General features: G+C 41.3%; 2 protein-coding genes across 2 annotated transcripts in view; one reads left to right on the plus strand and one right to left on the minus strand.

Moving 5' to 3' along the window:
* stab2 (stabilin 2) overlaps positions 1–4,270 on the plus strand; it is a 45,649-nt gene extending 41,379 nt beyond the window's left edge. Inside the window, exons 62-69 of the mRNA XM_067581952.1 lie at positions 843–1,008; positions 1,084–1,190; positions 1,344–1,463; positions 1,543–1,689; positions 1,836–1,946; positions 2,066–2,197; positions 3,211–3,321; positions 3,543–4,270. Of these exons, the coding sequence (XP_067438053.1) occupies positions 843–1,008; positions 1,084–1,190; positions 1,344–1,463; positions 1,543–1,689; positions 1,836–1,946; positions 2,066–2,197; positions 3,211–3,321; positions 3,543–3,602 (954 nt within the window). The 3' untranslated portion in view covers positions 3,603–4,270. The remainder of the gene's footprint in view (positions 1–842; positions 1,009–1,083; positions 1,191–1,343; positions 1,464–1,542; positions 1,690–1,835; positions 1,947–2,065; positions 2,198–3,210; positions 3,322–3,542) is intronic.
* Positions 4,271–5,661: 1,391 nt separating this feature from the next.
* Positions 5,662–14,507, minus strand: ovch1 (ovochymase 1). The gene is made up of 13 exons (XM_067582009.1): positions 14,403–14,507; positions 13,702–13,791; positions 12,356–12,542; positions 11,356–11,431; positions 8,907–9,096; positions 8,689–8,828; positions 7,551–7,701; positions 7,401–7,442; positions 6,978–7,200; positions 6,740–6,897; positions 6,539–6,637; positions 6,289–6,425; positions 5,662–5,844 (listed from the first exon to the last, which is right to left on the minus strand). Exons 1-13 carry the CDS (start codon positions 14,452–14,454, stop codon positions 5,683–5,685), a joined length of 1,707 nt encoding a protein of 568 aa, XP_067438110.1. The 5' UTR covers positions 14,455–14,507; the 3' UTR covers positions 5,662–5,682.
* Between the last annotated feature and the right edge of the window lie 601 nt (positions 14,508–15,108).

Genomic DNA, 15,108 nt, shown 5'->3' on the forward strand with positions numbered 1-15,108 from the left:
TTCTGTATGAGCTACTGCTTTATGATGTCATTCATTTCTTTTAACCCAAAAAGTTTGAAAAATCTGGACTCCAGTCTTTGATGACAGCAAGGCAAAGTCTCTCACTTCCTGCAGCTCAACACTGATAAGACTGCATATTAAGAGTTTGTTCATCCTGCTATTTAAACCAAAAACTCTTTACAACTTATTCACTCCTTCACCACTGATTTAACTGAAGATTTTAAAACCCACCTGTATACTGCAGGCATCTTCATAACTCATTAATTATGCGGCTTTATGTGCACATTTAAGCATCTTGTATTTCTTTAAGGTGCTAAATTAACAAAGTTTAGTTATTGATTCATGTCATTAATGACATCAATATGGAGACAAATTGTTGATCAACTTGAAGACAAGTTGACCCCCGATGACAGAAACCTCACAGAGAAAGAAAAATTACATTGACACCGGTTGAGATTTCACAGTAAATTAAAAAAACAGACAGAAAATACAACCTGCTGCTGTCTGCTGGTTCTGGTTTCTATTTAAAGCTGCTGTCTGCTGGTTCTGTTGTGTTCTTATTTAAAGCTGCTGTCTGCTGGTTCTGTTGTTTTCTTATTTAAAGCTGCTGTCTGCTGGTTCTGGTTTCTGTTTAAAACTGCTGTCTGCTGGTTTTGGTTTCTATTTAAAGCTGCTGTCTGCTGGTCCTGTTGTTTTCTTATTTAAAGCTGCTGTCTGCTGGTCCTGTTGTTTTCTTATTTAAAGCTGCTGTCTGCTGGTTTTGGTTTCTATTTAAAGCTGCTGTCTGCTGGTTCTGGTTTCTATTTAAAGCTGCTGTCTGCTGGTCCTGTTTGTGTCTGCAGGGCGGGTTGAACCTGTGTGCTGCTGGCTGGTTGGAGCAGGCCCGGGTGGCGTACCCCACCACTTACTCCAACCCCAACTGTGGCTTCGGACACGTGGGCATTGTTGACTACGGCACCCGAAAAAATCTGAGTGAGACCTGGGACACCTTCTGCTACCGGATGAAGGGTGAGAGACGAAGAGGAGGGACGATAGTCTAGAGTAAAGGAAGTTCAGTTTGACATCACAGTCTGTTTGTTTCAGAGGTGAAGTGTGAGTGTAAGTCGGGTTATGTTGGAGACGGTTTCAGCTGTACAGGAAACCTGCTGCAGGTCCTCAGATCCACACCGACCTTCTCCAACTTCCTCACAGTGAGTCTGACATGAAACTTTTGGGTTACAGTTCATATAACACAAAAATCAAATCCTCATTTGTTGCTGCCATGAAACCTACATCAGCCACCTCACATCTCAGATTAATCCTCAGTTATAAAATACATATTTTTACTTTTTTTCCTCTTGCAGCAAATCCTGAACTACTCTCAGGTGTCTGAATCAGGGAAACAGTTTGTGAAGCGTCTCAGTAACCTGTCGGTCCAGTCGACGCTGTTTGTTCCCGACAACAGTGGCCTGGCTAACAACCAGGTGAGTCACACGGAAAGATGTTTTAACTTTAATGAATGTGTCTTCACCTGTCCTTACCTGTCCTCACCGGTCCCTGCAGACTTTGTCTCAGCGGGACATTGAGTTCCACCTGTCAGAGGGTCAGGCTCTGCCTCTCAGCCAGCTGAAGAACGGCAGTCGGATCAGAACTCGAGTCGGCAGCCTCGCCGTCCTCGGAGTCTCCAACCTGCTCGACCCCTCAGCTCTGGTCAGACTCACTTCTGTACAATTACTGTTCAACTCTGATATTAATCCTGATTATCTTTTTAATTCAGCCTCATGTGGATTCACTGAGCTCCTGTTCTCAGAAAACTTTATTTTTTAGTCATTTTGAAACCTTTTTTAACTCCTCAGTTGTCCCGTTATATCAACGACCAATTCATCACCGATTCAGACATTCTGGCCTCAAACGGGATCATACATGTCCTCCAGGGACCCCTGAAAGCCCCGCCTCCTCGCCAGGAGGTGAGTGATGTCATTATCTGTTTTTGACAAGTATTCAGATCTAGAAGTGATTTACAAAAGCAATGTGAAAAAGTTCTCCTCTGTTTGACCTCTGACCTGGTCTGTGATTGGCTCTGCAGCTGCACGTGGCACATAAGGCGGGGATGGGAGTTGGAGTGGTGCTGCTGATTGTTTTGGTGGCAGGAGTCATTTTTGTTGGGTATCACTTCTACACCCACAACACCAAACCCTTCCAGTTCCACTACTTCAAGGTCAGTCGTTTTTTATCCTGGGTTTCATTCTGTCAGTCCAACACTTCCTGCTCCACAGACACTCAACTCTGACCTCAGTATACTGAAGTATAGTATAGGATAGTATAATATAGTACAGTATAGTATAGTATAGTATAATATAGTATAGTACAGTATAGTATAATATAGTATAGTATAATATAGTACAGTATAGTATAATATAGTATAGTACAGTATAGTATAATATAGTAAAGTACAGTATAGTATAATATAGTATAGTATAATATAGTACAGTATAGTATAATATAGTATAGTACAGTATAGTACAGTATAGTATAATATAGTACAGTATACTGTAGTATAGTACAGTATAGTACAGTATACTGTAGTATAGTACAGTATAGTATAATGTAATATAGTATAATATAGTGCAGTATAGTATAGTATAGTACAGTATAGTATAATATAGTATAGTATAGTATAGTATAATATAGTATAGTATAGTATATGTTTTAGTTTTCATGTAACACATTTCATATTGGTAAATATGGTAAAGCACATTTATTAGTCTTGGAGTTACACATTTAACACATTTTGTCTTAGAATAACGCATTCATTAATCTGAATATAACATTTATTAGTATTAAGTTTCAAGTTTCAATACTTTATTGCCATGTCAACATAGTTGATAGGAGTTTTTCCTCAGTACAGCTCTTAAAAACAGACAAAAACAAAAACACACATTACGTATTTAAAACAAGAACAGCAAAAGCAGTTATCACATTTATACATTCAAACATACATGACGTCCCAGATAAAGTCCTAAAGTGCTTGTTGGCGAATGCTTTCAAGTGTTTGTGTGTCAGAGTTCAAGTATTAAACACCCTCATAATGTGTGCTGTTCCTGAGGCAGCATGTCCAACACTCAAGTGTCCAACACTTAGGACTCTAAGTTTCTGTATTGGTGTAATACCTTTTAAATATTAGTATAAGACACTTTTTGGTGCTGATGTGTGTCGTGGTCGTTCTGACAGGAGGATGAAGCGGAAGATGAAGCTGCACCTGCAGACGGCAGTCGCAGCATCTGTAATCCGGTTTATGACGCAGGTCCTGAACCTGCTGAGTCCAACACGTCTGATGTCACAGTGAGTCATAGTTACATCACAGCCGACCCTCAGTAATCACACAGTACATCACATCTTAACAAACTTAATGCATGTTGAGTTTGGATCGTTCTGCAGACACAATGAGTCATTTTGAGACTTTAGTTTGGGCGCTTAATGTTTCAACTGTTGGAAACATGCCGTTAGAATGAGACTAGTGAGTATAAAGCAGTGCAGAGGTGTTTACTGCAGAATGTTTACAGGAGGACGACAAACACGAGGTGGTAAATGGAGGATCGTACGACCTGCTGCAGGACAGCTGAGAGGGAAACTGCTGCTGCTGCTCACTGCTGGACTGGAACCTTCAGTCCTGTTTTCATACCTCTGTGGACTGAAATGATCTGACCAGCCTCCAACGGTGTTTCATCAGCACTGAGTTTTATTTTCTCCTGTGACAAAAGACGGCAGCTGTGTCTGAGAGCTGAAGGACTGTGGTGGAAAGGATTCACCAGAGCATCATCAGTTCTCAACCATGTAACCTCACTCATACAAACACGGATGATGCGTTCAGGTGCTATGAGTCAACTCATACAGAAATCTTCAGACACTGCTCTGTAATCAGACTGGTGAAGTTCAGTGAGGCCTAATTTTACAAATTGTGATATTTCTCATCAGCACATCAACGGACAGTGTGGCAGAGTCACAACTGGAAAGGACAGTTCAACCTGATGACTATATAAACAGTATTATTTTCCTAGTTCCCCCAGTTGTAGTAACAGTGGTAGTAAATCTACCACAGACAAAGCTCCAGTCCGTTTGTGTTTTACTTTGTTTCCAGCTTCTCTGGGCCGTATATGTTGTGTTTTCATGTTTAATGTTCTCTGGCTTAGAAATGTTAAACTTTTGTTTACAGTTTCAGGTTATCTGCAGACATAAAAATGTTAAATGAAGAATCAGGTATAATGAAATTTAAATGTTGATTGAAAAAGAACTTGTGCTTCGTGTTGTCTTTACTGTTCTTTTTTGTTCTTACGTGTTTTTTCATGAAATGTGAATAAGACCACTCTGAGTATGTTCACTGTGAGTTAAGCTCCTGCGTGATGAACGAATAAGCCATCATCAACAGAGCTCCGATACTATGAGTCACCATGGCAACAGGTAAATCAAAGGCAGAGCCTCCATTTTAATCCAGTGGACGTAGGGACATTAATACATGTGTATGTAGACGATGCACATTTATATTTAAAGAAAGAGTCTTAGTTTCATTGAGTGTCGTCCATTAATTGATCATTTATCAGACTCACATTTCCTCAATGATGATAAAGTGGAATCTGACTGTGTATCAGGCTGCAGCTACATTACATTTTAAATATATTTGTTCAGCTTTAATCTGATGGATGAAACACAGGAAGCAGTGACTGAAGATGAAAAATATAGTTAAAGATTTAAAACATATAGATCAAAGACACAGAGACGTGACTGTAGCTCACAGTCTGATCAATGATAATGTGTTTGCTGATTTATACTTGAAAAGGCATCAAGGTTAAAATACAGAATATTTTAAATGTTTAGACGTCTGTTTGTATCTCAGCTCAACAACATTCAGTGACTTTATTTCAGCTACTTCAGCAAATGTCGTAAATTTAAACACTGTCAGTGAAATGCTGTTAAAACACGTTCAGATTATGCTCCCTATTTAAAAATCTCACTTTCAAACTACATTCTGCAGCTGCACCGCGATCCTGCTCAATCAGAAATATTAACATACAATATTATAGCAATGATGTTCCATCAGTGGACCAATCACATCATGACTGATAGAGATAATTATTCATTGATCCTACGTGTCTAAAGCTTCATTCTGATCGTCTAAATTTAAACTGAGATTAAACATTATGTGTAATAAAGATTTCAGGTCAGCAGCTGCTCTAACAAACAGAGTCTCAGAGTTATAACAGAAGGACATGAAGAGACTCAGTTACTATGGTAACTGATCCTGAGTTTAAGTTACCATGGTAACAGCTGATAAACAAAAACACAAACCACCACAATTCATCAGTGAACTCAGTAAACCACTGATATGAAACGCAGGAAAATATGAGAGAATAAAAGAAGAACTTGAAGATGTGAATTAGTTTTGAGGCCTGAAAATGTTTGACCTTCAAAAATGAAAAAGGTTCCCGCTGACTGATTCCTGATTGGACAACCTTTCAAAAGCTTTTAAAATGAGACAGACGTGTTCTTTACACTGGCTGTGTTGCATCCAGCACTCACATTTCTTTACTGACAAGAGTTTCTACAACTCAGTGAGTGTTCTTGGATGTGATTGGCTGCCTGATCCAAAGTCTCCTGCTCAGTGAAACAGATCTGAGGACAAACAGCTTCCAGGTAAAAGAGTTTATTTCAGATGTCTTCAGTCACCTGAGTGATCCATGAATGATAATCTGAGATTCTGGAGAAGATGGCGGGTTTGTCTGCCTCACAGCGCCGGCTGCCCCATGTTACCACGCCAAACAGGAAGTAGGCGCCACGCTTCCGACACAGCAGAGGAGCCCCGGAGTCGCCCTGCAGAAAGACAGGAAGTGACAGTTTAACCTCCCCTGAAAAACAGAGATCTCAGTTTGTTCCTGGTGAAGACAGGTGGCAGCAGGTGATTATTATCTACCAGTTGCTTTATTCAGATGCATCTCTTCAAAAGTTCTGACAGTATTTCTATTGGAAGCAGCTTGAAATTAACTGTTTTGATAATCATTTAATTGTTTCAATCATTTTTCAAGTAAAAAGCACAAAACATTTGCTGTTTCTAGCTTCTCTAATGTAAAGATTTGCTGCTTTTCTCTGTTTTCTGTCACTGTAAACTGAATATTTTGGGTTTTTGACTGTTGGTTGGACAAAACGAGACATTTGAAGACGTCAGCTTGGACTCCAGTCTATAAAACGGTCCACCTGAGCTTCTTAAAGTATTATTCTATGAATCAAAATAAAATTACTGTTAGCTGCAGCCCTCACCAAGCAGGAGGCGGAGCCTGCAGGATGTGAACAGATGTGGGAGTCACTGATGAGGTCACCGCCCCATTTCTCCCTGCAGGTGGTCTGGTTGACCAGAGTCAGCCGGGCGTGGTGCAGCCGGTCCGGATCAACGTCCGCTACACCAGAGACGACACAAGACTGTTAAAAAACATTCACACAAACACTGAGCTCCGAGGATTCAGCTCCTGTCCACTGCACGCAGCTGGAACATGGAGTCATGTGAGGTCACCTGATGCTCTCGTGGATCCCCAGCCGGTGGTGACACACGACCAGCTGTCGTCCAGCTCCTCGTCCTCATCGGGGACACAAACTGGAGACACATTGGAGTCTGGAGACACAAACAGAGGACAGTATCTGTATCTCACTCAGAGGAAACATGACATACATGTTACTGTCAGACATGTTCAGGCGTGTCCAGGTGTGTCCGTACTGAGTCGGGCGGGAATGCTGAGGCGGAGCAGAGATAGGTCACATGTCGGGGGAAAGCTGTCATCCTGTGGCAGATTGAAGACTTCATCCACTGGGACACTTTGAGGAGATGAGAACTGAAGGTCATGAACTCCCAGAACCACTACGTCCTTCTTCGCCCTGCAGGGACGAGACTACTGCAGTAACTGTAGTAATAGCAGCAGTAATAATAGTAATAGCAACAGTAGTAGCAGTAGTACCTTACGTTGCAGTGGCGTGCAGCGAGCACCCAGCGGCGGTGGATCAGTGTCCCGCTGCAGTAGTGGCGTCCGTTGGACTGCACACTGACCTGCCAGGGCCAGAGGAAGGGGCAGGACTCTGTCACGTTCCCCACAGACACCTCACCGTCCTGGGACACCGTGAGCCCAGCGAGGACTGGAACGTGCTCACAGCTGGAGCTCTGCTGCTTACCACACCTGTCCTCTGTGATCCAGGTGAATGAATACAATCATACAGGTGTGGACAAAATAACAGGAACACCTGTACAGCGTTCTGCATTACCTATTATATTATTATATTATCGAGTTAATTTAACACGGCTGATTCCTCTCTGCAGGTCTGCATCAATGACCTGCAGAGGTATAACCTTTCTGTATAAACTGTCTAATGAAAAGGAAACCTACCTTCAGCGGTGATGTCATCTGCATACATGATATTCTGATCATCTGTACAGAAAAGTACCAGTACAGAAAATAAGAAGTCCTAAATATCAAAAAAAGACCAAGCATTACAGTAAATATCGGGATTTATCACAAGGTGCCTGTGTAATATACTCATGATGTCAGAGATCCACTGAGTGTGCTGCTGGACTTTGGTGTAGACTCCTGGTCTTCTGGCTCGTCCACAACCGACCCCCCAACTCACCAGACCTGCCAGCTCGTACCTGCTGCCTGTGAAGCAGGACAGCGGACCTCCAGAGTCCCCCTGAGACACAGAGACAGATTATAAAGAGACAGGACAGGAAGATGGAGCGAGAAAGACACAATACAACAAGATGAGGAGGTGGGAAAAGGAGACAAGACGGCAACAAAATGATGAATCAGCAAGACAAAGAGACAGGACAACAAACAAGACAGAGACATAAAGAGACCGTTGACATCAAAATGACAAGATGGGACAGCAAAGACGACAGTGACAGGTACCCCATTTACACCTGGCGTTAACATGTGACCTGTATCTGGACACGTTATCTGCAGAAGGAAAAACACGCTCATGCGTCTGTAAATGCTTCAGAACACAGTGTGATCAGATCTCAGCAGGTGTAAATACAATCTGTACAGCATCTGCACAGCCTGACACATTCATCAGAGAAAAATCCACCCAGTAAGTTGGAAGGTCACCAAGCTCCACCTCTTCCTGCCAGCTAAAGCAAACCCCACAAAAACGTATAAACTACAAGTATCGGCGGCAGCTAGAAGTCTTCCTCATATAAACTACAAGTATCAGCGGCAGATAGAAGTCTTCCTCATATAAACTACAAGTATCAGCAGTAGTTAGAAGTCTTCCTCATATAAACTACACGTCTTTCTTGTTTATTGACCGTCTGCTGGCTCCGTCCAGCTTATTAACATATTGAGATCCAATCACAAACAAGAACTTATTTTAATACCAGGTGTAAATATAAAGACCTATTGATCAGATATCATATCCAGATACTGTATCCAGATTCTGATCACATGTTAATACCAGGTGGAGATGGAGCCTTAGAGACAAGACAGCATGACAGGACACGTCAACAAAGAGACCAGACAGGACGATTTGAAGATGATACGGGACAACAAACAGACAGTCAGTGTTCCTTGATTCTGTCAAGTTGACTGTGAAGACATCAGACGTCTGTCTCATGTCTCTGACCGGTTTAAAATGCTTCAGAGTCCAGATCCTGGTTTCTGATGGTTGTCCTGGTCTCACCTGGCAGGCGTCGACTCCTCCTCCGTCCTTCCCGGCACAGAACATGGAGGGCCTCATCCTGCCGTGGTAGTACTGGTTACAGACATCAGGGGGCAGCATGGTCACGTTCACCTCCTGCAGTCTGTTGACTCGAGGCCCATCTGAGGAAGATGCAGAGAAACACATTCAGCCTCCAGAAGCTCTGGTACCGTCACAGAAAGGAGTGCAAGTGTCCTCACTCTCTCGGGTGGAGCCCCAGCCGGTGATGGTGCACTTCCTGAAGAGCGGCAGCGGACTCATCCAGATGTCGATGGGTCTGACGAACTGGTTGAAGATGAGCGGCTGCTGCAGCTTCAGCAGCGCCACGTCGCTCTCTTTGGTCCGAGTGTTGTAGCCCTGATGGCTGATGATCAGAGAGACGCCGACCAGCTGATTCACACGAGAACTTCAGTCAGATAAACATTCACAAACCTGTGTTTTACTTCCATACTTTAGTCTGTTCCTCTCTAATGACGACTGTTTCCTATGACCTGACATCTGAGGAGTCTCTTAATGAATGACCTTTGTATACAAAGGAGTAATTTGCAGGTACTTCCCGGTAAATTTTTAGGACATTTTACAGAGACAGTAGTGCAGTTTGGCGCAAATTATAAGAAAAAACTGAAAAAGTGAAGCTGGTTTAGTTGGTAAGCACCAGTTCATTATATTTGAGTTCATACGTAGCCCCACCAGACTCTAGAATTACCTCTGGATGCCTCTTTCTCTGGTCCACACCTTCCTCTCACAGTCTGTACATTCTGGATTATGATTATTACAGCTGCTGGTAAAAAACTCCACTATTTGTGCTTTAGTGAATAACATATTTGTATTCGTGCACACCCCTACTACACATAGCACTGCTGTTTGCGCTGTTGTTGACATTGCACTGTTTTCTCATCCATGTTTCTGATATCTCTGATTGCACATTAACGAGACATTGTTTTCTCACTGCATCAGTTCATATCATAACATACATTGGCTTATCATAATTACAGTAGAGCTACAACTGTCATGAAGTCAGCTTATTATTATTATTATTATTTCAAAGTAGCCTTCCTTTTGGTGAAAAGCCTCATCAGCTCTTTGTTGGCTTGTTATAGATCCATGACCACAAATACATACACAGATCAGAACATTATTTATTATGATAAAGCTCAGGAAGCTGAAGATAGTAACACAGAACCCAGTGTTTGCATAACGTATTATTGTTTGGTGGTTTGTTGAACATTTGACTACTTAATAGCCTAACTATTGTAAATGAGCTAAGAAAGAGGTTTTATTTATTTGTCACTGTTAATGTTTGTCTACTGGACTAAAGGTTCTGAAGAATAGGAGACCAACAGTTATGTATATGCATGTAGCCTATTAAATTATGTTTTAGCCTATTATTATTATTATTATTATTATTATTAGTAGTAGTAGTAGTAGTAGTAGTAGTAGTAGTAGTAGTAGTAGTAGTAGTAGTAGTAGTAGAAGAATATAAATGCATATAAAAAACGCCGCCCGCTGTGTGTGCACATTAACAACATTGTGGTCACCTCTAGACGTCCATTTGCCACCACAGTTAAAAATTTCTAGAACTGCCTCTGGAAAGATGAAATACTGAAAGACTTCCATCTTCCTTCCTGAACCTTAAAGGTGACGTGCAGGTATTTTAACCTCAGCGTGTAAAAAGTCGTATAAAGAGAGAGCTGATGATGTCACAGCGGGGGTTGGGGTTGGGGGGAGGGGTTATATAGAAGCTCCTCATCTCGGCTGGAGGCTAGCAGCTCCAGGCTACATTAGCCGCTACTAGCATCACACATCACAATCTGCAGGTGCATTGTGGGTAATGTAGGTGCCAGGGTTTGAATTATAAAAAAAGATGATATCTCTGGTTCTTTTTTGCAAATCTGTTCATTAAAGTTTCTTCTTCATGTCTTTGGTGTTGTTACATTTCTTAAAAAAAAAATGTATCAGCTGCTGAAAATGAGTAAAACATAATTGTGATTTCTGGGAGACAGGTGTTGATCAGGTGTGTTCAGCCAATCAGGAGCTAATACAGTTTATTTAAATAGCAGCTTTCATCACAAAGTGCTCAAAGATCAAAGACACAAAGCAACATATATAACAAGACAATATTCAATGTTTGTAAATAAAATGCAGAATGTGACGGAGAGAAAACGTTGAAGCTGTTAAAATGGTGTCAAAGCTTTTGAGTCAGTGGCGACACCTGCTGGACACTACTGGTATTACTGGTATTACATCTGTTTAAAGGATCCAATCACAGCTCAGTTTGTGTATTTGTTGGTTGTAGCAGCCTGGAGGTTTTTACATTCTCACTCAATATGTTCTAATTTGACCAGTTTTAGGCCAACTGATAACAAATCAATAAAACTTTATTCCTGTCAGACACTCAGACCTTCATGTTTGGACAGAAAATGAACAGAAATATAAGTGAAGTGATGAGGAGGCGTGTTGGAGAGACTCCTGTCAGTATAATCCTGACTCTTCTGTCAATATTCATCCAGTCGTCTGCTTTGCACAGCTGGAAAATATAAAAAACTTCACTTTGACCAAATGATCCAAATCAAAACTGTCCTTTCTGATCCTCTGATGTATCAGATCCAACATGTACAAACTAGTAAAGATGCTGTGTGTGTTTCTGACCTGCTGTCCAGCTTCATGAGGATCATCCAGGTTGTGTTTTCCAGCCAGAACCGTCCAGAACGAAGCTTTGTTGTACCTGCAGACAGGTGATGTTCATCAGGAAGAGACACAGCAGCTCTGCACCAATCAGAAACCAGTCTCAGAGGAAATCTAACAGAACATTAAAGTCCCTCCGTCTGAATCAACCAAACTTTATCTGTATAACACCTTTTACACCAGTCTGTCCTCACAAGAAAAAAACACTGTAATCGTTAAAAATTGAGGTCGGCAAAAAGACTTACGGTTAGATTTACGCCATCTAGAGGCCATTGTAGTTATGAGCTGTAGGGGGGAGCACCGTTCAGACGTTAATACACGATGACTTCCTCATCACGAGGAGGCGGGTAGGGGGGATGGCTAGAAAGTTGCTGTTACCATTTGCTGCAGGAGACGACTGTTCGCCTCCCACCTTCAACCAAGCGTCTCTCCCCGTGAAAGACAACAGGAGTCGCTGCAACTCGGGTGTCCAAACCATGATCTCTCCCTAACCCTAACCAGACTTTAACCACAGCAACCAGACCTGCAAACAGCCAACTATTTTTTTTACCAACCATGTTTACTAAACACTGGTAGGCTCATTGAGCAGCAACATGCTGTCGCTAGCTCTCTTTGGAGGGCTTTCTAGTCAGATAGCCCCGTTTCTGTTGTGTTGTGTCGTTATGCCGGTCGTTTGTTTACGTTAGCGGAAGAGAGGCAAGGCACTCGGGAGCGCGCAAAAACGCCACTTCCGTTGAATTTCAGTGAAAAATCCGGCCCGAGTCCATCACATAGAAATCAGTCCCAGGCTGTTGCAGTCGGGGAACGTCTCATTTTCTGTTACATTACCACCCGTTCACTCGTTAGCAATAAAAAACAATTAATACATGTAAATTGCTTCACAATGCTACACATTGTGTCACTGAACCACTCTTAGTGTGAGTCCTGGTCCTGGTCTACCTGAGCAGGTGAGGTGACCTCTGACCTTTTGAAGCAGTGGGCAGCAGAGATGACCCACAGCGGGCCGATGACGGCTCCTCCACAGGCCGGCATGGAGGCGAAGCGCAGAGAAACCTGCCAGGGCCACGAGTGAGCCCAGGCCTCCTGACCCCCGATGATCCGGGTCTCCACCTCCTCCTGCTCCAGACCGAAGGACCGGACCCCCGCCAGCTCTGAAACACAGACAGGATCTTTAGATTATCTGAAGGACTGGATTCCCCCTGGCTCCTCTGGTACAAAGTCCTCCGTATCAATACGTTTATTGATATTGATCAAATTCAAATGGTTTGAGAATGGAGGGAGGTTTGTGCTGCAGCTGATTGGCTGATCTTTCCACTGGTTTGGGTTCAGTGGTTTGTTTGGCATAGAACAGTAAACTGGTCAGTGGTCTACAGTTCTGTACCAACAGATCAAACTATCAGCACTGGAAACCAGTCAGACCATCAGCCTGTGGACGGCTGACACAGAATGTGAGTTATTGCACCGTTTCCATCACATTTAATGAAAATGTGTTATTTTGTTCTTAGTAGTATAGTAGTAGTATAGTATATTAAAACACAATATATGTGCTCATATAAAATATATTAGTGCAACATTTATAATTACATGTTTAAATAAAAAATAAAAATTGTTTAAGAAATTACAGATTTTTTATATATTTTACATTCATAACAAATAAAAACATCAATATTATATTTCATATCAGCACCTTCAAAGGTTTAAAATGTTTTTTACTGAATCTTAAATATTATTATAATTATTAATATTATATTAAATATTTCAGTGTAGAATATTTTATTATTATATTTAAAGAACATTTTTATTGAAAATGTATTATATTTATTATTATAATGATAGTATATACACTATATATGCGTTAATATAAAATATGTATTGCAGCACTTAATTACATTTTTAAATTAAAACTTTAAAATCAGTTTTAGAAATGTTTTTATAGATTTTAATATAATTTACATTCAAAAACAGATCAGTATATTTTTCATGTTTTATATTTTACATCACATTCAAATAATCACAACTTTTGTTGTATTTTTAAATAGATTTTAAGTTTTTAATCATTTTAATAATACATTTTTAAAATGTGTGTACTTTCTATAAATCCAGAATAAACTGTAAATATAACGTTAGAAAGGTTAATGAGGCTGATGTTCAACTGTCATGTGACAGCTTCACCTGCAGTCACATGACACAGTCACATGACACAGAATAACACCAATGATCCAGATCAGTTGATGTATTTAATGTGATGAAGCAGCTGCAGGTTGAAACTTGCGTTCTGTTGTTAAAGAGTTGAAGAGTTTGTGAACGTACCGCCGAATCCAAAGAGTCCGGAGAACGTTTGATGTTCCTGCAGAGTTTGATTTAAAGTCTCGTTCTGCTGCGTCTGATTCAAGTTTCCACCTGAAGAGAAGAAACAGCAGCAGCTTCACATTTCACGGATTCACCTCAAACTGATCCAATAAATAAAAACCTGCTGAAACTCCTGACAGCAGTCTTTTACAGATCTAAACTACCAGCTGCATCGATTAATCGATTAGTTGATCAGAGAATCAATCGGTAACTGTTTGGAGAGTCAAATAATCATTTGAGCCGTTTCTTCAGGCATAAATCTGATGATTCCAGCTTCCAGACCCTGAAAATCATCTGCTGTTAAAAGAAGAGTCACTGAGAACTGCTGATGGACATTTTTCATTCACTTTGTTGACATTTTACAGACGCCACAAATATTAATCTGCAGATCAATCAAATGAGAATGGATAAATAATATAGTTTTTTATTGTCTTGTGAAAATGATCTTCTTTTTTCTTTCAGAGCTTGTTAATTTCTCAGCAGTCGACATGTTCGATGAACCCAGGAAGAGTGATTAAATATTCTCCCTCTGACAGACTGAAGCTCATCCTGCTGCTGCTGAACTCATACAGAACATAAATGAACCAGCAGCTGATACATGACGACACACGACGACACACGACGACACGTGTAAATGTGCTCTGAGTGTAAATGTTTCTCACCACAGACGTCCAGCAGACAAACTGACAGCAGAAAGATCACAGACAGCAGCATCGTATCTGTCTGACTGCACAACTTCACAGGATCAATAAAGTTTGATCCACAAACAGCTGATTGGTCACCTGACTGATGAGAAACACCTGCTTCTCTCTCTGCTCATTAAACACCTGGAGCCCGTTCCTCACGTGTGTCTTCACATGCTAACCTGCTGATCTCAGCGCTGAGGAGCTGATATCTCGGACTCTGTTGCTCCTGTTAGGACTAAAGAAACTAAACCAGTGTCAGAGCCGTGGCTGACTGATAATACCAGAGAGCCATTAAAGCTGCTAAATCAGAGTTTATATTGAAGCTTGTCTCCAATAACAGTAGAAGGCCTCAGGTTCTCCTCAATGCTTTCAGCTCTCTTATAAATCCTTGTGATACAGCTCATATTGTGCCAACTACACTCTGTGAACACTTTAAGTTCTTTAAGTTCTTTTACAGTATCAGTATTACTGGATCTCAGTGCTGCCTTTGACACGGTCGACCACAACATACTACTAGACAGACTGGAAAACTGGTTGGCCTGAACTTCAACAGCCACATTAAGACAATTTCATCACCTGAAGAATATATCAAGGATTAAAGGACTTATGTCTCAGCAGGATTTGGAAAAACTGGTCCTGCATTTATCTTCAGTAGACTCGACTACTGTAACGCCGTCTTCAC

Source organism: Thunnus thynnus, chromosome 23, assembly GCF_963924715.1.
Source record: "Thunnus thynnus chromosome 23, fThuThy2.1, whole genome shotgun sequence".
NCBI lineage: Eukaryota > Metazoa > Chordata > Actinopteri > Scombriformes > Scombridae > Thunnus > Thunnus thynnus.

What these genes read in the sequence shown, in the direction of transcription:
- ovch1 (XM_067582009.1), bottom strand. Translation starts at nt 14,454, where the DNA reads ATGCTGCTGTCTGTGATCTTTCTGCTGTCAGTTTGTCTGCTGGACGTC. An exon ending in GTGGATCTCTGACATCATGA is followed by an intron (nt 7,443 to 7,550) that starts GTATATTACACA and finishes TTTTCTGTACAG; the next exon opens with ATGATCAGAATATCATGTAT. An exon ending in AGATGACATCACCGCTGAAG is followed by an intron (nt 7,201 to 7,400) that starts GTAGGTTTCCTT and finishes CCTGGATCACAG; the next exon opens with AGGACAGGTGTGGTAAGCAG.